At 41.1% G+C, this 24,511-nt stretch overlaps 1 protein-coding gene across 3 annotated transcripts in view; it reads left to right on the forward strand.

Moving 5' to 3' along the window:
- peak1 (pseudopodium-enriched atypical kinase 1) overlaps positions 1-24,511 on the forward strand; it is a 106,701-nt gene that overhangs the window by 75,938 nt on the left and 6,252 nt on the right. For all 3 annotated transcript variants that reach the window (XM_063479237.1, XM_063479238.1, XM_063479239.1), the window contains 3 exons: positions 244-3,775; positions 14,745-14,989; positions 21,968-22,785. In XM_063479237.1, coding sequence (XP_063335307.1) covers positions 372-3,775; positions 14,745-14,989; positions 21,968-22,785 — 4,467 coding nt within the window. In that variant the 5' untranslated portion in view covers positions 244-371. The remainder of the gene's footprint in view (positions 1-243; positions 3,776-14,744; positions 14,990-21,967; positions 22,786-24,511) is intronic.

The raw sequence follows: 24,511 nt of genomic DNA on the forward strand, positions 1-24,511 counted from the left end.
ATGGACTGACATAGTAGAGAAAGTTTGCCACCTAATGGAGAAATTGAAATACTGCCTTTCTGAATCATTCTCTCCCTCCCACAGATGATTACTTTTTGTTTTGTTTTTGCTTCTGCCTTTCTGCCTCATCCTACTCTTTACCTTAGTTAAGTCAATGTTACCAGTGTTGCATGAATAAATCTAAATGTACAACTAACTGAACTAAGTTTAATGTATTCTTTTCTCTCCTGTTGTGTTTTTCAGGTCTGAAGTCCTCCACGTTTGAGTTGTTTCAATCATTATTCATCTACAGATACTCACTGTAGTTTGGAGCTTCATGGAGGGATTTCCTGTCCACTGACCTAAAGGGCTGACTTACTGGACCCGCAGCCATGTCGGCCTGCAGCACCTTCACAGAGCACGTGTGGAAACCAGGCGAGTGCAAGAACTGCTTTAAACCAAAGAGTTTGCACTGTCTAGCTCAGAGTAGTGGAGGGAAGCCTCCTTCTGAGCAAAGACCTCAAACATCCCAGCAACAGAACCTTCCAGCTGCTGATGCCAGAGCCAATCCTAACCATACCACCACCAACTCCCAGCGGACTGGCAGTGGATCTGCTCGCTCAGGACACTTCCGTCCACCTGTGGCCAAGAAGCCAACCATCGCTGTTAAGCCCACTATGATGCTGCCCTGCTCCTCTGCGGGGCTTGATTCAGATGGCAATCTCCAGCAACCACCAAATGTAATAGAGCAGGGGAAAACATCAGCCTTCACAGTCTGGAATCGCAATGGACTGAACCGCAAAAGACCTGGTGGGCCCAGCAACAACAATGAAGGAGAGGATGACAATGATGAGATTGAGGGTTATGGACCACTTAGCCCGAGGACACCTAGTGGAAATAACAACAACAGTGGATTGACAGATGTACTTAAAGAGATTGCTGGTTTGGGCCCTGGTTCTAGTCCCACGCAACTTTCTGGCTCAAAGGACTTGTTTTGGGGTCGGATCAGTAGTTCATACCGACGATCCTTAGAAAGAGGCATACCAGCTTCAAGCTGTCTGGCTATGGGAAGTAGTAGTGGTGGTGGTGGTGGGGTTGGGAGCACTGCTCAAAAACGGGTATCCCTGAGCGATAGCACCAAGATCATCAGCACAGAAGGTGGTCGCTTTTGTTATCCGGACTTTACAAGTGAAAGTGAAGATGAGGAGGATGAAGATGATGATGATGAGGAAGACACTGAAAGGGATGATGATGAAGAGCATGAGAGCTGGGATGAAAGCGATGAAGAGTTGCTGGCCATGGAAATCCGTATGCGAGGACAACCACGATTTGCTAATTTCCGTGCTGCCACGTTGTCTCCTGTTCCTTTTGCTGCGGGGAAAAAGTGGAATACTGTGCCGCTTCGCAACCGCTCACTACAGCGAATTTGTGCGGTGGACTATGATGATAGCTATGATGAGATCTTAAATGGCTATCCTTCCGTGGATTCCAATGGAGGGCTGATTTCCTACGGACCTCACGATATGCTAGGCAGCGGCTTCCTGTCAAATTCTGAGTCTGCCACTTCTCCTGAATCATCGTCATCAATACCGGAGGATTCTCGAACAACATCCAGCAGTGGTAGCAGCGCTAACTGTGTCCTTCGAAATGGCTTGCATTCTCCCACATTTTGTAAGCCACCTATCACCTGCACTTCTCCTCCTAAGAAGGAATCTGTCAACAGGGCACTGAGTCCACTAAAGGTAGCTGAAACACACAAGGCTGTCCTGGCTATCAGATTAGAGGATCAGGATGGCAGAGAAGGGATGCCAATGCCCCAAGCGCTTCCTGGTCAGCCAGTCACTATAAGTTTTAGTCCCACAGAGGAGCAAGCTAAACCATACCGTGTAGTAAATTTGGAAAAGTCATTGATCTGTAAGCCTTACACTGTAGTAGATGTCTCAGCATCCATGGCCAATAAAGATGAACAGATTCCAGATTCTCAAAAACCCAAAAACCAATCGATGCCTTCAAGCCCTACGACATCTAGTAGCACTCCTTCAGCCCAGGCCATAGCTCCAACGTCCCCAATATCTGTGTCTTCTCCTGTGATGCCAACATCACCTACTTCTTTTGCTCTGTCAGGTTCATCCCAAAAGAAGATTGGCAGCATACGTTACCATGAAGTGTGGACATCAAGCACAAGCCCTCGCCAAAAAATACCTAAAATAGATTCAGGGGTTGGGAATAATCCTGTCCCTGCCCTGACCACTCAGCACTGCAGTCACAAGTCAGCTCCCACTTCTCCCATTGCTGGGCTGTCTTCTTCTCGAACTGTACCTGTGAAATCCCCCAATTTATCAGAGATCAAATTTAACAGTTTCAATAATGCAGGCATGCCTCCTTTTCCCATTATTATCCGAGATGAGCCTGCTTATGCCCGCAGTGCCAAGAATGCTGTCAAGGTACCTATTGTTATTAATCCAAGTGCATATGATAACCTAGCTGTGTATAAGAGCTTTCTGGGACTCAGTGGGGAGCTACCACAGACAAAAGGGATGGGTAATAGGGTAGCCAGCCATACTTATGAAGAGATTGGATCCTCTGAGAGTGTCCAGTCCGCCTCAACAGAGAAAACTCTCTCTGGTAGAGGAACATCAGAGCGAGCCTCCTTTGAAGAGACAAAGGTTCCACTTGAAGCAGTGTCAAAAGCACCAAATCTACAACCTAGAACCACTACAGACTCTTGCACTGTGACAAGCACTGCAATGGGCTCCACAAGTGGGGCATTCTCACCCACTACATCAACAAATTCTCCTGCCAATCCTGCCATTACTGCAAATGCAAACTTACCTGCAGCCAGCACTACTGCCAGTATTGTTACACACACTTATAAGACAGGTGGAGATGCTGCTTGCAATAAAGATGATAATACAAGCTTAGCTTTATCTTCTGGGACAGCTGTAAGCCATAGGGAGGAAGCCAGTGCTGTGCTTTCACAGATTGTGGCCTCCATCCAGCCTCCTCAATCTCCTCCGGAGTCCCCATCAGCACAAGCCAAAACTTTTAATTCCGAGGAGCTATATGCCCTCCCACCTGATGCCATTAAGGAGACCCTTCTTCGGCCCAAGTCTCTCTTTTCCCCAACTGATGGCTGTCTTTCCAAGTCAAAGAAAGACACACCCTCAAAAGTTTTGTCTAAGTCTCAGAGTGCCTCTGCTGCTGCCCCACTCTCAAGCCCCCAACCTGAGCCCACTGCCCCCTTCCCTCCTCCAAGATCTACATCCTCTCCTTATCATGCTTCTAACATACTCCAGAGACATTTTGGAAACTGGACCAAGAGCTCTGCCTCCAGTTCACCAGTGCGACCTGGCGAAGGTGAAGCGAGTCCTGGAGGGGAAGGGAGACGTATTTTAGCAGAAAGCTCCAAACCTAAACGCTGGATCTCCTTCAAGAGCTTTTTTCGTAGGCGGAAAGACGATGATGAGCAGAAGGAGAAGCTGGAGAGAGAGAAGGAGAAGGGCAAGCTTGTCGGGCTTGATGGAACAGTCATTCACATGCTTCCACCACCACCAGCTCAAAATCAGCACTGGTTCACCGAGGCAAAAGCAGAAGATCCCACCCAGAAACCAACCATTATCTTCACCTATAAACCAGACACTGGCAGTAGCCACGGTGATGAAGGAGAACTACGGGTAGAGGAGTGCAGAGAAACTACACTACTGAAACCTGACGAAAACAAAGATCCTAGGCCCTTGAGTCCAGGCAAAACAACATCCTCACCCATGGCTGGAGGAGAAAATTGCAAGGATTTAAGGTATTTTAAAATTTTTGTTTAGTCTTCTGAAACCAGCAAATGCCCTAAAAAATGCAGTTATTTAATTGTGGTTTCAGTTTTCAATAAAAATACTGAGATTTCTGTCAGAACATGAAACATGTTCTATAAAATCTCACCACTAGATTTCAGTAGGTTTGCAGGTAACTGAGTTCTACGGTGCGTGCTGACAAACAGCTCTGGCTGCCGTTCATCTGTAGTGATCATAGGCTGTCAGTCCACTGTTTACCTCAGCTGACAATATGTATCCAGGTGTAGTTACTCTGGAAGAGGCTTTAAAACTTTGTCAAATGAGTCCAATACATGTTGATATGAGTCAGTGAAGCTCACTTCTGGCCGATGACAGCATTACTGAGGTGAGTTGTGATGAATATCCTGACCCTTTCTGCTGTTAGCCGGTGTTAGTGAAACTTTCTTTGAAGTGGATCTAACATTGTTGGACCTTTACACATAGCAAATAATTGCATTTTCACATGGTATGAGAGTTTAAACTGTCAGAGGGAATGTGAATTTTTTAGGGCACTCAAGCTTGGATAATGTTAGCTATGCTGTCGTTGTTTAGCTGGCTTGTTGTCAGCTGTCTGGAAACGGGATGATCACGTCTAATCTGCTGTCATTGAGTAACTGTGACAATATCAGGAATAAATAATCATGTTTATCGACAAGGATGATGTTTTATTCAGATGCTGGTGGTGTTGTCATTTCCCTTCATGTTTTCACTTCTTTGATGAAGGAGACCCCTTTTCCGATGATAAACCATATGTGTGATCCTGCATATCTTTAATCTGAAGGTGCAGACAGAAATAAAAATTTGCCTGCAAGCTCTCTACTCCTCCACCTTTAGCTTACTACATATGTGGCTGATCTCTAACCACATACATAAAACGCAATTAGGCAAAACGACAATGTCCATCTACGCTACTGTATTTGAAATAGCAGGTCAACATGACATTTTCCGCTCCTGTGTGTTTTTAATGGAGTAATTTATAAGTTTATGGGAATGCATCAGTTTGTTGGAGGATGTAATTACACACTAATCAATGTATATTTATGAGTGCAATATCCTTTTTTTGTATTAAATAACCCTAAAAAACTACTGATTGTACCTTTTTAACTTTAAGCTAAACTAAACCTTGAGTTGAATTGTGTTGCTAACAGCTGCTATAAAATATGTGATAATTTCAAAACCAAAAACTAATACAGTTGTGGTGTACAGTATATTCTTTACTTAAAGTACAAAAACAGAAATAATACCAGTACTGTGGGGGTTATGACAGAATGTGGGATTTTTTAATACAGGATAACAATATAGGATAAATTGTTCCACTAGAAAACTAGGGGTGCAACGATACACAAAATTCACGGTTCGGTTCGATACTTTGGTGTTCGATATTTTTTCGATACAAAAAAATGTTCATGCCTTTTTAATTTGTCATTTATTAAAATTATAAATATATATTTTAACTCAAAAGTACAGTTTTTAAATCTAATGTTGCTGAAACAACAAAGTAATAAAAAAATAAATATCCGATGGAGAAATCCGTCATCTTTGGAAAAAGAGAGTTTATTACAGAGAAATGGCTCTTTCTCTTTTTCTCTTCTTCTGGGGTATACTCTCAGCAGCATATTAAACATATCAGGTCCCCATAAGGAGAATCATGTGCTAACAGCTGTCTAAATGACTCGGGTAAAGTCTGTAGCATGCGTGCTTGTTGTTTTTGTCTGCTTCCACTTGTCTTTGCACTAAGATGATGTCGGAGTAAATGTGCAGTTATATTCATTGTGTTCCCACTAGTGCTGTCAGCGTTAATCTGAAATGACGTTAACGCCACAACACGGCAAATCTCCGTTAACGAGCTACCGCGGATCGCCCCGTGCGTGGGGGCAACACGTTAACGAGCAAACTGCGCTAACGCAGTAGTTCCCACCCATGTAATTGAGCATTGCGTGGCACATCCCACATACTGTTTTACTTTTGTCCATGACGCGCTTACCTTCAGGGTCATACTTCACATGAAAACCAAGATAGTTCCAAACGCAAGATCTGAATGAGGGTGGGGGAGGTTCAATTTGCCATGTTGCAACGATTAGCTTCTGTCTTGCTAGCTTGCACTGCGCTCAGTGGATCTGCGCTCGACAGTGCAGCCTAGGCGGAGTAGTCTAACGCAGATCCACTGAGCTCTCAACACAGACAGCATCGTCAGAAGAAAAGTTGATAAAATAAATTAAAAATTTTGTATTGTTCGATACACATGCGTACCGAACCGAAAGCACTGTATCGAACAGTTCAATATCGATACGAGTATTGTTGCACCCCTATAGAAAACAAACAGATTTCAACTCTTGGGACATATTAAAAGCAAAATTAATATTTTTTACCCAATTAGTTGTAGATGTCCATTTTTGTGTAAGACTCAGAGTAGAACTACTAGGAATCTATCACTCATGTCCACACGTTTTTCCTCTGTTACCTCCAGTGAATTAATGAATGATTTTGCAGTGCTATGCCAGTATTACCATTACCTACACAGGTTTCCTTCATTGTACTCATGGGAGCCAGCTTAATATGAACATGCTCAGCCTTTATCAGCTGCTGCTTCAAGTGTCATAGTTGCTACTCTCCCCGTCATACATATCAGTCATCACAGATTTGACAGGTATTTGATCTCAGTCGGGCATGTCTACTTTCCTACTTACCCAGCCCACTGTGGTGTGATCTCTACTGTAATATCCTCTATTACCTGCACAGTAGGCTTTGCGCTCAGTGCATTCTTTAAGAGTAGCTCCGTTTGCTACAAGTCGTTCAATAACACATTTATTAAACCCAACTTTAGACTGAGTTTTCCCTGCAGCTAGTCAAAGCTGCGGCTGTATCAAAGCTTCAACCACATTCATATGCACTCTTTCACACTAATTAGCCCTCGCAGTGTAGGTGCTGTGTTCTTGTATTCTAATTTCACGATTTTTCTTTGACCTGCCATTGCTCTCAGTACGTCTTGAGGCAATTTTCCTGCAGTGTGACTAATGGTGCTGGAAAATGATAACCTAGATGGTATCAGATGCATCGTATGTTCTGCACTAAACTGTGAGCTTGTTTGTGACTCAGGATTGAAGCATTGTATAATTTTACATTTAATGTAGGGATGATAAATAGTCAAATCAGCTAAATGTGGCTTGTACTTTGGAGATATTAAAAAAGCAATTATCTCAAAGTTTCATATTTCTTTACTATTTGTTGACAGACAGAAAATGAAAATGCTTTTGAGCTTGAAGTTCACCAGCTACAATGATTTGACTATGATTTGTTTTTCTTTCTTTTTTTCAACCTATCAAACACCATATATTAGAAAATATTTTATAAAAATGTTTTGTAATATATTAGAAAATACTCTTGACTTGATTTGAATGACCTCCTTGCTTCCCAAGGTTGCTTTCTTCTGTGTTTAAATACTGAGTAAAAAAAGCACATTCAAAATTATTTTGCATAATTGGACCTGCTACCATAGGGTCCATAGGCCTCTATGGTGGCTGGGATAGGGTCCAGAGAATGGATGGATAATTGGATTGGACCTGTTACTGGAGACTTACTGACAACAGCACTGTTCCCTCTCCTGTTTACTGTACTTTCTGAGCATTTTGATATGTTTCATGTACTGTAACCCACAGCTACCCACATTATTAGGAATAACTTTACATAAGTGTTACTGAAGATGCATCACATCTAGACACAGTTTATATCTTTTCTCACCTTATCTCTCAGACCTTCGCCTCCTGCTTAGTCCCTTTATATCTATGCCACCCTCATATTGTCCACGTCCTGTTTTGTTTTTCTTTTCCTCCAAGAAAAGAAAATGTTTTCCCACCATTCTTTTCTCTGTTTAGTGTAATTTTTCCTCTCCTCTTCCATGCTTTCCTTTCAAAAATCTTCTCTTTCGAGCCCGAAGCACTGTGAACTCCTAAATATTTCACTCCTCCATCTTGTCAAAAGCTCAGCCCCATTCTGTCTCTTTTCTTTCTGCTGCTCAAGCTCCTATCTCGCGTCTAACCTTATAACAACATGCACAAGAATCAAATGTGCGCTGCTTCTGATAATATTATTGCACGTCTGCTGAGTGCTTTACAGCAGTGGGCTATATTGGGGTGTGCTCTATATACCCACTGAGAGCACCCAGTACATGTTGCCAATACCTACTAGTAATTAGTCCAAGCAAAGCTTGCACAGAGCACAAAGGATTACTCAAATGAAGTGAGAAGGCTTTCCACTCCTGCTCCTTACAATGAGTGTCCAGATAATAAGTCCAGAAATCCAGACGATATACTTATTATTACAGTACAGTGCAAAGGTTTTGAGCTATCCCCCATTTCTTTATATTAGTAGGAAAATGGAAAATAACTGCAGTGTTTTATTGAAACTGTCATGGCAATACAGTATATAAGGCAAAAATAATTCTAACAAGTCTGAAAGTCAGTATTTGGTCTGCTCACCTCTATTCTTTAACACAGCCAGAACTCCCTTTGGCAAGCTTTCTCGTTATTTCCTGAAGTAGTTCTCAGGAATAGTTCTCCAGGGTTCTTGACGGACATCCTAATGCTCTTTCTTTGGTGTTGGCTAGTGTTGTTCCTATTTCCATCAAGATGATCCCACACTGCTTCAATAATTGGTTCTCGGCTAAGTTGTGTGTAGACACAACACAACCTAGGTCAGCATTTAATGGTTCAATAAACATGGGTAAAAATAAATGAGAAAATACAGCCAATGTCCAAAGAAAACCTTTAAAATGCCTTCAGAAATCCTGGATAGCTTTTGCTCAAGACCACTTTAAAAATTACAAGAAAGTCTTGCTGCTTGTAAGCAAGCAAATAAAGAAATAAATGGTGACAAAAGCCTTTTGCACAGCACTACATATATTCTCCATTTATTGTAAGAATAACAAAGGTTTTTCCCCATTTCTTGCAATGCCTTTCCAAATTAATAAGCAATGATTTTAAATACTTATTTAAGTGGTGTAATGCACACACCTTGTAAAACACACTCATATACCCTCGACTCAGAGTTCCTGTAAAAGCATATGTGTTAAGCTAGCATGATATAAATCCTAACACTAACTATCCTAACTTTCAGAAGCTTCTCACCTTTGGTCTAACCGTTCTTCACATCTGACATTGATAAGCAGTTGTTTGGGACCTCGCTTTTAAGTTGTCAATTAGTAACTAAACTACTACATTTCTTCACTTGGTGTGTTGGTGGTAGGGTGCTATGTTTTTCAAGGAAAAAGCAGCTAAATATTTTTCCATAGTGCCTGAGATTACTTTCATGTTGTGAAAATGTGTAAAAAAAGAAAATGTGTCACCGTGTTTTAGTGACTGATACTAAAAGGATGGGAAGTATTCATAAAGATCCCAGTTCAATTTTATTGTTTAAATGATTGCTTCTGCTGGGTAATAGATTTAAAAGTCTTGTATACAGACACCAAACACCAAATTATTTGGTTTTAAAAACAGCAACCTTTGCGACTAATCACTTACTAATTACTTACCTAGAAATGGTAACTTCCTGTGTCTGTATATGAAACACAAGACCCATTCGACAGAAAAGGTGTAACATGTTTTTGTAGTCTTCTTATAAACCTATACAACACATACACAACCAAACTCACATATTATGAACCAGTTCCAGAGTTCATTTTAACAGCTTTCATATTGCTTGGCAGATGAGGGGTTAAGCCTGCAAGGGTTTTGAATCAGTTTTATTGGTGAACAGTGGGTGTGCTCTTCAGCTTTGGCAAACACACATTACCTTAGACAGGTAACAGCATTCAAAGAGGAAGCAGCAGGAGAGAGAACGAGGAAAGAACACATGCAGAAAAAGACTTTCTTTATTCTTAACAGCGCGGTTTGCTGTACCTAGAATGTGATTCCATCTACACGTTTGTGTTCAGGGTTTCTAGATGGGAAGCTGTGTAAGCCAGTACAGCGGGTAAGAACTTTAAACTGTCTTCTGCCGCACACCTTTGTAACCTTTGTGACCAGCCTGGTCATTTGAAGTCACATTGACACAGCGGGAAGAGAGGTTTGAATTTAATTTGATTTGCATTTTGGATGAGGCGTTATTCTTCTCTCGCAGCAGAGGAGTGAAAATGCACCGAGGCAGCTTTGCTTTGTCTAAACAAGTCAGGTCCTGACCACTGGAACATGTAGCAGCCATAAAGGTATTTGTATCAAGGCCTCTCAAAGTTTACATACCCTGGATGTTTTGTTCATACGGGATTTTGAAGTGGAGATTGGGCTCTTTGTGATTTAGTGCTCTTTTGAGCAGCATTATGGCTAGTTGTTAGCTAATAATAGACCGGATCTGAGTAAAATCAGTGTCAGCTTTGTGCAAAGCAAAAAACAGGGAAGAATAAGAATACGCTGGCGTGTACAGGCAGAACAGAAGATTTTTTGCCTCGACAATGTTCTACATGCTGTCTTGGTTTACTCAGTTTTCAGGGTGCAGTTTTGATTGCTTCATCTATTCACAGTTTACTTACTTTTTGATTCCTTGTTAGCCGACAACATTGTGTTATGTTTTTATTTTAACTGTCAGCCACTGGTAAGTGTGGAAGTAATGCACGATAGTACCTTGGGAACTATCGATCAACTCTTAAAGGAGACATGGACGGTTTATAGCCTAAAGAGACAGCTGAGACAGATCATAAATGTGTCACGTCTGATGTTTTCCTCAAACACAGTGCTCCAGGGTGGAGACAGACACGCGAGCCGCTAGGTGTTGTCTTGATGAATCTTTTCTTTCATGTAACAGTCAGATATTGCAATAGTTTTCCAAATGAATAGTGAGTCTGCACCAAAACACAAGGGGAATGGCAATTAGAAAGAAACAGATTAACTTCCAGTGCATTTGGCTGTAGTGAGATGCAAGATAACACAGCATGCCATTCTGTTAGGAAATCATGTAATAGTTTAACTCTTTTTTTCCCCTCAAAATAGCAAATATTTTTAATGTTAAGACGATAAACAAGGCATCAGTTGACCTTAGACTGCCATGACAATTTTGTTTTATATGTTTTTTTTAGACCTAAAATTTAATTGATCAGCCCGGTGAAAAGTGTGTCAGACTTTGAAATTGCTTTTTTTGTTCTTCTTACCCATTTCATGAAAGCATTTAACTTTTACAATTGTTACTGTCTTCTTTGAAATGAAACCTATTGTTTTTATCTTGATTTTTTTTTTTTTACATTTGTTAAATAAAAAACTACATAGTGTGGTTTCGTGTAATTTAAAGCTCATTTATTATTCCTGCCACACATGGGCCTTAAGTCATGCTATACTTTTGGCACACACAAAGAATATGAGTAACTGTGAGCAGCTGTGAGTAAGTCGTGGCTAGATGTTGACAGAACAATTTCAACTTGTTCTCTTGAAGTTTGTTTTAGTTTCAGGAAAAAGTGTCCTACAGTGTATCAAGCAGCTCAAATCCCTTGATGAGCTTTGTCCCTTGAGCTGTACTTTAGGGACTTTTGCTCATGATCACACAAATCATTAGTCATGCCAGTGTGCAATCAACATTACAGTTAAAGGAAATGACACATCTGATTTAGCATAATACAAACATTACTGCCAGCCGGTCCCACCCATGACATTGCCTGCGGCTGTGAAAACAAGTGTGAACTTTTCGTGACCTTTAAAGTTTTATTTTAAGTGATTTTTTTTTTACATTGAATCTTTTTCATGCATTAAATTTAAACTCAAGATAAAATATGACATATGCAAAGTATTGTACAAGCCTTGTTTTGTGCATGGTTATTGCAGTTGTTCTCCTACTGCTTTTGACAGGGGCACGAAAAAGTGTCATAAACTTCCTTTTTGGGTTGCGTGCTGATCTATTTTATAGATATAGCTAACGTACTGATTTTGGCTGTAGTGAAACTAATTATTTCAGTGTGCACTACTACCCTGCCCCCCCCCCCCCCCCCCCCCCCAAAAAAAAAGCCGTTATTCTTCTTCCTCTCTTGTAAAGTAATAAATATGATGATAGTATGTCAAGCAGCTGTAAATATTTGACACTGTAATTTAAAATCAGAAGAAGGAAAACTATTGCTACTCATTAATCTATTAACTGGTTAGTAATAAAACTCCTTTTAACTCTAGAGTTCATGAAGTTTAAATAAAACATTTTAATTCATTCAATTGGTTTCTGGTTTCTGTCTGCTATGCCAGAAAAGGCAATACTGTCCGTAGTACCCAGGACTATGTTGCTATTTACTTAAGAAGACACATACACGGCACATTGCCTGTACAACTTTCATCTTTGTCAACAACATGCACTAGTATGCTTCCAAATATGCCTTGGTGAGTGGAGTTATCACAGTTATTACACAATATGGGTGAATTTCAGATGTGGCCCAGAATTCTCACACCCGCAATTCAATGGGGTTAGCACATGATGAAGTCATTGTCTGGTGTTGTAATGAAGACTATTACATATTCACCTACTGTAAGTCATCCTGAAAAGCAGTGTTAAAGCACACAGCAACACACCATTACAAGGAAAGCCATTGTGCTCAAAGATACAGTAATTTCTTTTGAATGAATAAAAAAAAATGTTGTGCCAAGAAATATACATTGATTAGTGTGTAAATAAGCCTTCCAACAAATTCATACATTGTTATAAACTTAAAATTAATCCATTAAAAGTACAAGTGTGATAGATGGACATCGTTGTTAAACCTGATCGTGTTTTGTGTACGTGGCAAGAGCCCAGCCACTTCCCTAGTAAGGGATAATAAGTGAATTTTCATTTACAGATTGCAGAAAGCTCTTTCAAACTATGTAGGACCATTTAACATTTGAACAGGTACATTTTCATCATCTCTTTCTCATTATGTCACCACTGCTCTCTTTTCCCTCATTTCCACCTCATTCTCTTCTTCCCTCAAGCTTCATATGCTTCAGTCTGAGTACTACGATGTTAGATCCACTTCAAAGACAGTAACACAGTTTCACTAACAGCAGCAGGAACAGCAGTGAACACTGACAGAAAAGTTCAGGATATCCTCAGCAGCTCACCTCAGTATCACTGTGATCGGTCAGAAGTGAGCTTCACTGACTCATCCACTCACATCTGAATTTTACAGCCTCCTTGAGAGTAAATAGACGAGGATACATATTGACAGCTGAGGTAAACAGCAAACTGACAGCCTATACTCACTGGAGATGAACGGCACTCAGAGTTGTTTTTCCTGTAACTGCCCTATAACAAAACTCAGTTGACTGCAAACTGCAATCTACTGACATTTAGTGGTGAGAGTTTGCACACCGTATCTTTAAAGTTCTTGAGCTTGAGCGTTACTTTTTTTGTAATTCTTTAGTCTTACCTTTTTTACCTTAACTCCAAACTTTGTGAAATTTGCATGTTTTTCCTGTGCCTGCGTGAGTTTCCTTCGACAGGTTAATTGGTGTTAAATTAGCTGTAAGTGTTGATGTGAGAGTGCGTACTTGTCTGTCCCTGTGTGCCTGATGAACCAAAGGCCTGTCCAGGGTATAACTCACTTCTAGCTCCATGTCAGCTGGGATATGTTCCAGACAGTTTTTTTTTTTTTAAATTGAAGGATGGATTCATTAGCTTATTTTTCAACACATTAGAATGTTATAGTCCTAGTGTAGACATGTAAATGGTAATAAAAAAGGTTAATAATGGCATTTATATCTGCGAAATATTCTGATCTCACCTCCTTAAACACCTCAAATCAGAGCCACCTACTGATGAAGGGCTCTTCAAAACATGTCATCATACTGTGCTGTGACTTGCTTTGCCTTTTTCTTACACCTTCCCTTAGGCGCCGTATGTGTAGTTGCATATAAAACGCATCAAGCTTCAAAAGCCTCCCACTGACAGCTGCACTGGCTCCAATTTATCACTTGCTGAGGAAGATGAAGTGTGCTGATAGAGTGAGGCACATACTGATATCAGAGATGGAAAAAAAGACTGACCAGATAAAACCAATGTCGTATGTGTTTTTGTTTATATCCTGAGATGTTAGATACAGTTTCATAGACGGAATAAATGACAGATTAAAGTCTCTATCATAAGCAACTCATTCATCATTCTGCAGCACTAGTGTCTTTCCAATATGAACCTTCTATTATTATATTGCTTCTTTTATGAGTTGTTTTGCAGATATTTCTTTGAAGAGCAAAAGCTTGTCATGAAAAGATTAATAAAAGTCGAGGCAGTCTGGCAATAGGATCAGATCAGCCGCCACACCCATCAACATATTGATGTCTCAAGCCCTTTAGTACTCAGTAGGAGTTAATACATTCATGCTATCGGTACTCTGTAATACAGCTTTGACGATGAGTTAGTGCAGCCAATATCTCGCCTGATTTAAGCTATTTGCTGATATATTGTTACTGTATTGATATAATTATTTATAACTGTCGATAAATCAAAATGTAAGAAGTAAGGAAGCAATAGGGAGAAACGCCCTTCAGCCAGTGTTAATGTTGCTTTGCTCGTCCTCCAGAGGGCGCTCTGTAGCTTCCCTGTTGGCAACATGTGTGTTCGGAACACCCCAAACACAACCAGCTGATTCGAACAGAGTGATCCTGCACTTGTTGTGACAGTAAAACTAATTTTAAGATTTTTTTTTAAACTTCATCATCGTATTTATTCTGGTATTTTTATAACACAGTCATAACTAACTACACCTCCATCTCAGGACTTTGGGCTCCATTTTGATCTGCTGTTACAGCATAATGTGAAAGAACCAGAATATGCCATGAGCTCACACAAAAGCACTTACAGACTTACAAGGTTAAAACAATACCAGCTACTCTGTCGAGTCTGGCAATGGAAGCACTGGGAAAAATACTGTCAGCAAGTGCAGTCACATGTAGGCAGACCAGTAGATGAAGAAACTAAATGAGCCATGCCTCTCTCTGTCATGTGCAGCCAGGTACCAGTCAGTGCCAGCGCCAGGGATCGGGAGCTGCCCAGCGCCACCTCCTTGCCTGCCAAAGTGAATCTGGGGCTGGTGCTTGGGGAGGCCGCGGAGAGCCATGCCAACCAGGTTGCTTGTACAGCCGCGGCCAGCGAGGGCAGCGCCAGCCTGGGAGAGCCTGAGGACGACGGGATTCACTCTCATTATTCTCACTCTCCTGCCTCCAGCCAGTGCAGTGCCACCTACAGCAATCTGGGTAAGAGTGAGATATGAAAGATGGATAGAGAAGGATTTTTGTTTTGTTTTTTGTTGTTTATATTAGTGCTGGAGAAACCTGAAATTTAAAATGATGCCTTCTGTGGTGCGTAGGTTTAGTCAGGATGATTGAATTGTCTACATAAGTAGGTTTTGACTGTGTGTGACAGATTTTTCTGCCTGATGTCTTAAGACACATCCATCTATTGCATTCTTCAACTGATTTTTATTCTGGATTTGTCCCATCACAATGCTCACAAAAACTGAAGATAACGTAATGAGGAAAGATAATCTGCAAATAAAATATGGATTATACACCAAAATTATTGAATTCAACATTGTTTGCGCTTGGCCTAATTAGTATATATATAAAAAAAATACAAAAACAGGAAAGTATGACATGTAAGTGTATAAGACCCTCCTTTGCTGTCGCTGTAAGCTTGCCTAACCGGTGAAGTTGGGGTTTTTTGGGCAGTTTTGGCAGTTCTTTTCCTGAGTGGCTGATTTTACTTTCTTCCTGTATCAGCACACTTTCTCATGTGACAGGGCATAATTTATTCTCTGCAAAAACAGCTGGAGCCTGAAATCTCGACACATCTTTTCACACACAGCCTGCAGCTCGGTGCCTAAAATAACATATTACAAAAAAAAAGATGTTTTGGGTTTTTTTTTTTTGGAGGTGGGAGAATCTTTGCCCTGGGGTTATTGATCCTACTCATGAAGCTGGTTCAGTTCCTGATGGTGATCAAAACTGAGAACCCTGAGGACTTGCATAAATCCCATTTTAATCACAATCCTCCTCTTTGTTTTCTTTTCTCATATCCTGTGTCTCTGTCTTGAAACTATATCATGAGTGACTGATAAGATTGTAATAGGGCTACCTACCTTGCTGCTTTCACACAGTATAAGAGCATAGACTGCATGGCTAACCACAGTACTGTTAATAGGATAAATATTGTGGGGAGTTTTTTTGTTTTCTTTTTTAAATCACATTTCTTGTAGCCAAGAAACGGCATAAAAATATCTCTGGATATTTTTTCTCTGAAAATTGTCCCATTTCCTAGAAACAGCAAGACATTGGTAAACAATTGGGAGGCACAAGAACAAATTCTTTGAGGCCTTGATGTTCTTTTCACAGAAAAAAAATTCAGCCAGCACATTGCAGATTTGCTCCCCGATACTTAAAAAAATAAATAAAGTTATTCTGCGTGAACAAGACAACATACATTCACTTAGGTACTCCTTTCTAGTACTGTTTTGGACCCCCTTTTACCTCCAGAACTGCTTTAATCCTTGGTAGCATAGATTCCATTTTTAAATCCATATTGACTTGAAAGCATCACACAGTTGCTGCAGACTGCCTGTGGACGCCACAGTGTAATGAGTGTAATGAACTCACTGTGATATTCAAGAAAGCAGTTTGAGATTTGTGACATGGAGCATTATCCTGCTGGAAGAAGCCATCAGAGGATGGGCACACTGTGGGCATAAACCCTTTAATGCCCAAACCATGAAACAAGTGCCAGAAAATTAAAAAAAAATGAAATGTTAAAAGAAAAAAATATTAAATACTAATTCTTTATTTTTTATTTTGACATATTAGATACATACACTCTGTGCATCAGAAATGGTCGTTCTTGATCAGCAGCAGCAATTCTCAGGTCGGCTGTGGCGTTTAAACGATGCTGTTGGTATTAAGGACTAGAGCAGGGCGATATGACCAAAAATATTTATCACGATATACATTTGAAAATTTGCAATAACATTATAACTGACGATATAATTGACACTAGACAAAATACTTTACAACTCCACAACTTTATTAGTGCAAAAAAAAAAATCAATGTATTTTCACTTAAACAAGCAGCTGTTTTTTTATGTGCATTAAAGTTATATAAAAATTTAACAGTGCAAATGCAAATTCCTTGCTGACAGTTTAACCAAAAGGCATTTCCAGTGGAAACTGGCCGACATATCCTCAGCATAACCATGTATAATATCCACAAAACTTAAAAAGAGGTTATACACACACAATACGGTAATATTATGTTGAAGCACAGTACGTATCACTCTGTGAGGCTCCTGCCTACGATAGCCGTAATGCTCCGACAATCCATCAAGCGGTGCGGCTTCGTAGCTTAGCAAAGTCGTACTATAACATTTGACAGATTTTCGAGCGCTGTGTACCACATAAAATCGTTTAGAGGTCAGTAAACACAACCAGAATTCATACATAAGGCACACGGGATTATAAGGGGCACTGTCGATTTTCAGAAAAATCAAAGGATTGATTTTAAGTGTGCCGTATTTTCCAAAAAACACGGTAATAACGACGGCCCGCTAGCATGCTCTACCAAAAATAGTGCTTTGTTGTGTATCTGACGGACAAAAGCTAAACCAGTTCCACACCACTGAAGTTGCAGCATTTTTACAAACCAGTTCTGGTTCATCCGTTTCATTCAACGTTCTGCTTTCACCCTTCTCATTCTCTGTCACCGCCATGCTTTTTCTGCCATGTGCGTATGAAAACAAAGGCACTGCGCATGCGGGTTTTACCCATATTCTATCGCGATATTTCATTTTCTTATCGTTGCCCAACATTATACCGGTATTGCCGTGAACGGTATGATATGGCCCAGCCCTATTAAGGACCCCAAAATCTTCCAAGGAAAAATATCCCCCAGCCTGAGCTATTGTATCAGTGATTCAGACTGAATCCCTGCTTTCATGTTGTAATGTTTCAGAATTTTGACCATCTGAATGCTGCAGTAGAAATTCAGACCATGCAACACTTTTCCAATCTTCTGTTGCTCAATTTTGGTGAGCCTGTGTGAATTGTAGCCTCAGTTTCCTGTTCTTGGCAGACAGGAGTGGCACTCGGTGTGGTCTTCTGCTGCTGTGCATTCAGAGATGCTCTTCTGCATAGCTTGGTTGTAACAAGCAGCTGTTTGAGTTACTTTTGCCTTCCTATCACCTCAAAGCAGCCTGGCCATTCTTCTGTGACCTCAGAAGGTTCTCTGTAAACCTCAGAGATGCTTGTGTGGGAAAATCCCACGACATCAACCATCTCTGAGGTTCTCAGGCCTGTTTTCTCCATTCTGTTGCTTAGTTTAAACTTCACCAGGTAATCTTGACCCTGTCTGCATGCCTAAATGTACTGAGTTGTTGCTCTGTGATTGGCTGATATCTGTGTTAACAGGAAGTTGAATACATTCTTTGTCCATCACATTCCTGTAACTCCATGATAATAAAGTGTCTTGCTGATGGACAGGTTTCATTTCAACTTTGCTAGCTGCTCCACTTTACAGGTTTTCTCTCACTTTGATAATAAGCGCATACTACCAGGCTTCTATAGCAGAGAGGTAGGCACAGCTGTCGAGCACTGTCGGGGCACTTAACACACGAAGCTCTCTGTGTGTGGGAAACGGATCTCTCCGTGATCAAGTGGCATGTGAGAGAACAAGAAATAGAAACACAAAGCGAAAGGGTTAGAGAGTGTGGGTTTGCAGAGCAGCTGTGCAACTGCCTCGCTGCATTGTCGCACATGTGGATGTGTGATGTTTAAGAGAATTACGGGTCTTCCTGTTTAAGGATTCAGCAATGACAAAATATTTGTGTTGCTCTGGCACTGTTGTACTAATTAGGCCTTTTTTTCCTCTCTTTTCTGAAGGCATGTGCAAACTGGGAATGCAGCATTTGCACGCGTTTGTTTGTGAAGCTTGAAATGCACACGGGCCCTGTGGATGGGTTGTGTTAAAAGCTCCCTGGATGACGCACGCAGCGAGCTGCCTGCAGCCTAATTTAACTTTGCTGCATACTGCTAATGAGGGGCTAGATAGAAGTTTGTGTATCCGTGTTGTCAAACATCGCACAGAACAGCGTGTCATTTCTGTTTGGGAGGAGGAGGTGTGTGGCCTTCCACACACTCAGACACACACAAACAAGTGTTGACCTAAGACACACAGCTGCTCAGTGTAACGCCTGCTTTGAGTTTCCTGTCTTTCCTGCTGTTACCGTAGCATCGCTTTGCTTTTCACTACTGTGGGCTACATTTGCTGTTCACACCTTTCGTTTTTTTTGTGAGGAATCAGGTTCACTTTTTAAATGAAAGTGTCTCTCTCTCGCGTGGTCTTGCTCTCTCACTCACTCACTGTCATGTAGTATAGTCTCGCTCAGGTTTTAATCAGAGCATCAGGCGGTAGGAGGCAGAGTGCTCGCTGCCTTTAAGTGAGAAATCTCCATTATTGGTGGGAGCGCTGAGCCTGTCTGTTGGCACCGGCGACTCCTCACAGACTCTCAGGGATGGAAGCAGAGAACAGCGTTTCATTCTGCCTCCGGGCGCTGCTGCTGCTGCTGCAACTGCACCACGTTTCTCTAAAAACTTTGAGGTGTTAGTGGAATTGAGGTAAGCTTATTTCGCTCGTTTTCCTCAGTGTTCATCTCTGTCATATATTTATTTTTCTCTGTTCATCAGCCCCCTCGCCTATTTGTATTATTTATTTATTTATTTATTTTGAAATTCTCCCCCCACCCCACCCGCCACTTCTACCACCTCTAACCGCCTACTCCACCGCTCTCACTCCATTCCACCCCCCCGGTCCTCTTTATTCTACTTTATTCTACCCACCTCCTCCATCCATCGCTTGCCTCTTGTTAACGTGTCAGAGTTAGTTCGGAGGCAGCTGAGCTGCAATCGCTCTGCTATGGCAACAAGTTCCCTCAACCAGTCAGAATAAAATGTTGACGAATGCTGTTCCCTGGAAATTTGACTGTACGGCTCTGATATGATATTTTAAGAACAACGGTTGGATCAGTCGCTGCATTTGTGAGTTTTCACATTATATTACAAATATTAACAGTTAACTTTATTGCTCTAATTTGTGTGTATATATTGATCACTTGTTGAGCTGTTTTCAGACTGATTGTTGACAGTGTGATGTGATGCAGCAGAGACTCTGAACTGGCATCTGCTGGTACTCAGATTTGGACTGAGAGCAGTAACAGAGCAGTTGGCTCAGACACATCAGGTTCTTCGTGTTACTGTAAAAGAAAATGCAGTTGTTGTTTGTTTTTTTTAATCCTCAACTGATTTTCACTTGGTCATCTTTTACAGATAGACACATGTCATAGAGAGTTTAGTTTAACAGCTGTGGACTTGAAATGATTAAAAATCAACTTTGTAGTCATGTTTGTGCACAGCTTTTTTCTTTTTTCTCCCTTATTTTCAAATTGTGGTTTTGCTTCAAGCATGCTGTTGAGCACTGTCACAGGCCTTGGTTTAATTGAATTGCAATGCACAAATAACTATTTACCCTGTTCCTTTACAGTAGGTGTAGGACATTCTGGGATTTAGAGTTGCTACTTTGCTAATAGCTGCAAACATTAACTCTGTCATAACAGTGTGTTTTTTATTGTTTTTATGTAGTTTTAAAGATTTATTTGCTTAATCATACACATGCAAAAAAAAATATCCCAGTCTTATGTAATTGAGTTAAGTCACAGCCACACTGCAATAAAAGATCCCTACGACTGGAAGTGGGAGACGGCTGCTTTCTTGGATGGATTACTGCAGATTGGTGGAGGAACACATTTAATATATTCGTTCCACGGAGGATTACCAAGACTCATTTACTTTATCCTGACTGCTCTATCTTAAGGCTTTTCCTGCATTCTTAGGATGATGTCAGCATGACTTGCACATGGGGAGTCGCCCATACATTTTAACGATGTATAATCAGTAGTATTTTTGCTGCACAAAGAGGAATGATTTGTTCACAAACATGCATTTGCCTCAGGGATGGTCAAAGTAATTTGGTAGAAGGAGGTGACTTTGAAAGACATGAACTCAGATCTCCCTGGTGAGTTAAAGCCGCGACGTTGAGTTATCCGTAACCTTACGTGCACACTTTGTTAGCACAACCAGGGAGCTTTGTTCCCATCATGCAAACAGCACGACCCCTGCCGCCTTTTCCTTTTATCACACTTGCCTCTGACCCATGTGCCTCTGTGGTCATTAACCCCACAGAACGTTGAGGGAATCCAATCAGCCTCCCAACCCTCTGGTTTCTTCCTTCCACCATCCAAGCAAAAAAAATAAGGTCACATCAAGCCACTTCTAAATTTGCTCTCCATGCTGCCTCTTTAAGCCTCACTACAGAACAGGACTGCAGATTGAGTCGGGCAGCTGGATGGTTGGAGAAACAGCTTGTGGCCTCAGGGCCACCAGCTCTATCACGTGCTGTTGCACACATCATCATGTCATCCTTTTGTCCTCAAGAGAAGCAACAAGCTAGTGGTTCTCTGGAAATGCCGGAGAGCAAAGGGCAAGCCCTAGCTGTAAGGGTGTGTCGTTGTTTTTTTGGTGAGGGATTTTTCGTCAGTTTTATCGAATTGCAGCTTTTGTGTCATTTTATTTTTTTCATGTATCCTTTACTGATATCTGGGTCTTTAAGTTATTTGTTTTTTTTCCACGGCAAAGATTCCCGACCTCCCTTCCAAACCAAAACAACTTCAGACCGATGTTTCTGTTGGTGTTCAATTTGTTTTAACTGATCAGAGTGTGGAGTTAAAAAAACAACAACACAGAAATGGTGTTGACAAACTATCGAAAGTATTTGGATGAGTATTTAAAGGTATACATGGATGTGAAATATTGAATCTGTGCAAATGCTTTAATTGACTGTGATTAGGTTTTGGTTATAAAATTTCGAACTGCAGGTTATTTAAGGTAAGAACTGTGCTGTCAGATCATTGTTGTGGAGTTAACGGGCTAATTTTTTCATATAAAGGCTGTTGTATACTAACATTAGATTATTGTGTGAATTTAATTCAAGGAAATTGAAGGAGCTGTTCTTCCTGCTTATTGAACTGGATATCATTACACCCTCCGTTCAATTTGAAGGGTCCCAACAGTCTTTAATTTTAGTTTCACTGGATCTTTTTTATGCAGTGTGAATGTTTTCTGTTTTCTTTCCTTCAGGTAAATCTCGAGCCAGCATGATTCCACTTAAACAGCCAAGAAACATGAAAGCATCCAATGACACACTGGCCTCCATTGAAATCGAAGGCCTCGCTGAGCAGCCAGCCCTTAAAGCCACACCGCCGCCATTACCCAAAAAAGCAGTTCCTCGTTCCAGTACTGAACCCATCCTGGGAGGCAAAGAGCCAGTGGGAGGCCTTAGGCCTCGAGCTGAAGCTAAACCGGGGGGCACCAACCTTAGTGTAGCCAACCCTCTTTATGACTTGGACTCCACCTGGGAAACAGCTAGTCAGAGCTCCTCTCTGAGCTCCGAACCGCATCGAGGTCACGACCATGAGAGCGGTGACTCCTTAGAGAGGTCATCAGCTGCCACAGCTACCAACAAGGCCCGCATGACCAATAGCGTGTCCTCTCTGGTCCCTCAGCCTTCACCTGCTGTACCCAGCGCAACCCCCGGCAAAGAGAAGAGAGTCTACCCAAGTTCAGAATCCATGGCTGGAAGGGGTCGGACAGCGGGTCGCGGAGCTGCCGGAGGCGGCGCAGCCTCCAAACCCCAGAGACCTGCCCTTTACAGGGGGTTAGACAGCTGGGATGAGGTGGTGGGGAGGATCCGCGGGCTCCACACAGACACTCTACGGAAACTGGCAGCAAAATGCGAGGACCGTTTCATGGCTGGCCAGAAAGATCATTTGAGGTTTGGCACTGAAAGCTGGTCCCACTTCAGGCTGACCACTGGGAAACCCTGCTGTGAGGCGGGGGACGCCGTTTACTACACTGCATCTTATGCCAAGGACCCACTGGTCAATTATGCCATCAAGGTGAGATTCTTTCTTTTAGTTTGGTGTTAAATGAATACAGCTTCTTTTGTGTCACATATTCTGTTGAATATTTAAATCCTAAAACCTTGAAAGAACCTTAAACATTGACTTGTGGGAAAAAAGAGAAAAACAAGGTTTGTCCTATTTTACAGTCAAAGCTGTTTCCCCCCCAAAAGAAGTGATTTTTTTCTGATCTCAGTAAAATATTTCAGCATCTCTTTGTTCAGCTTGTTCTTAGTTTTCTCTTAATTAGTGTGTTTATTTGTTGTGGGGGATTGGTTTGAATTCTTGCTACATCAAAAGTATTGTAGATATTTTTCTCTGGTAGCTGCTGCCTTTGCAGTAGATTCATAAAATCCTTGTGTTTATGCCGACGAATCTCCTCCCCTCTTTTCCTGAAGTGCTGTGAAATATTGGCACTTAAACTTTGATCCCTTAGGGCATGACCTTGTGCAATAAAAACCAGAGCGTTGTTGTGTTTCTTTTTTTTCTTCCCCTCTGTGCGATTGTGCGAGAGGAGCAGCTTTGTCTTCAGTGTGTATGGAGATGCATGTGGTGGTTTGAGGGCACAGCTTGCCGGAAGAGTTCTGACGCTAAACACAAAGCAGATATGGATGAAGGTTAAATTATTCACAGGATATGAAACACTGTGCACCACACCACTTCAAAGCTTTGCCTTCGTATTAGCAGCAGGCTTAAGAGAAACTCTTGTTTTTTTAAAGACGCTCATCTATAAATAAGGCAACCAGAAGCAGTAGAAACAAGCCCCAACTTCCCAATTAAACCTTCCCCAACTCTGTTTGAATGCAGCCCAGCTATGCCCCTGCCTTCCTTTAGCTCTTTATGTGCAGATGACGCATTTGAACTTTCATATTTTACTTCTGTGCTAATTACTCACTTTAGCTCTCCAAAGAATTCAGTGAGCGCCTCACTGTGCTTTAAAGCTCTACCATATCACTGAAGAGTCGACATTAAGGAGACAAGAGGTGGTAATAAAAGCAGTGAGCTTCTGCTAACTTGCAGGATTGTGTAACAACCAGAAACACGAGTACGGTGTCAGAGTTTTGCAAATCTGCAGATGTCTTCAAAGAAGGTGAAGTAGGCAGGTCTAGTCATCATGAGCCATCATGCTCAAACAAACATCAAGTGAAGCTGCACATTCCTGAAGAATTACAGGGTGCGTCTGAAAGGAGTGCACTGATGCGGTTATTCATGCTGTATGAGAGTTTAATCAAATCTACATAAATCACAACAAACACTTTAAGGATTAAACTTTTAATAGAAGTAATAAAGTGAAATGACTGAGGTTGTTGTTGTATTATAAAAACATGTTCAGGTTTTAATTCATAATCCATGTCTTGATTTATATCAAGGGTGACTCAGTTGCTAAGTACTATAATTATTAGCTACTTTGCAGCTATATACAGTTAATAAAAGGCTGCAATATTTTTACGTATTCATTATCAAGATGAAAAACTTTTCAAGACTTATCTTACAGCAACTTTAGAGTGTTACTATTTGGCCACTTTGAGAAATCAGCATGTCGTCTTTACATGTAGATTTTTATTGTTTAAAACATACATTTAAAGTGACACGGGAAACAAACACAAACAAAGAACTTATGTCACAATCACAGGGGATGATGAAATTTGCATAATATATAGGAGGAAAATGAAAACAATTGGGATTTATAGTATATATTTTTAAAGATATTAATATATATATG

This window comes from Pelmatolapia mariae, linkage group LG7 (genome assembly GCF_036321145.2).
Source record: "Pelmatolapia mariae isolate MD_Pm_ZW linkage group LG7, Pm_UMD_F_2, whole genome shotgun sequence".
Taxonomy (NCBI): Eukaryota; Metazoa; Chordata; class Actinopteri; order Cichliformes; family Cichlidae; genus Pelmatolapia; species Pelmatolapia mariae.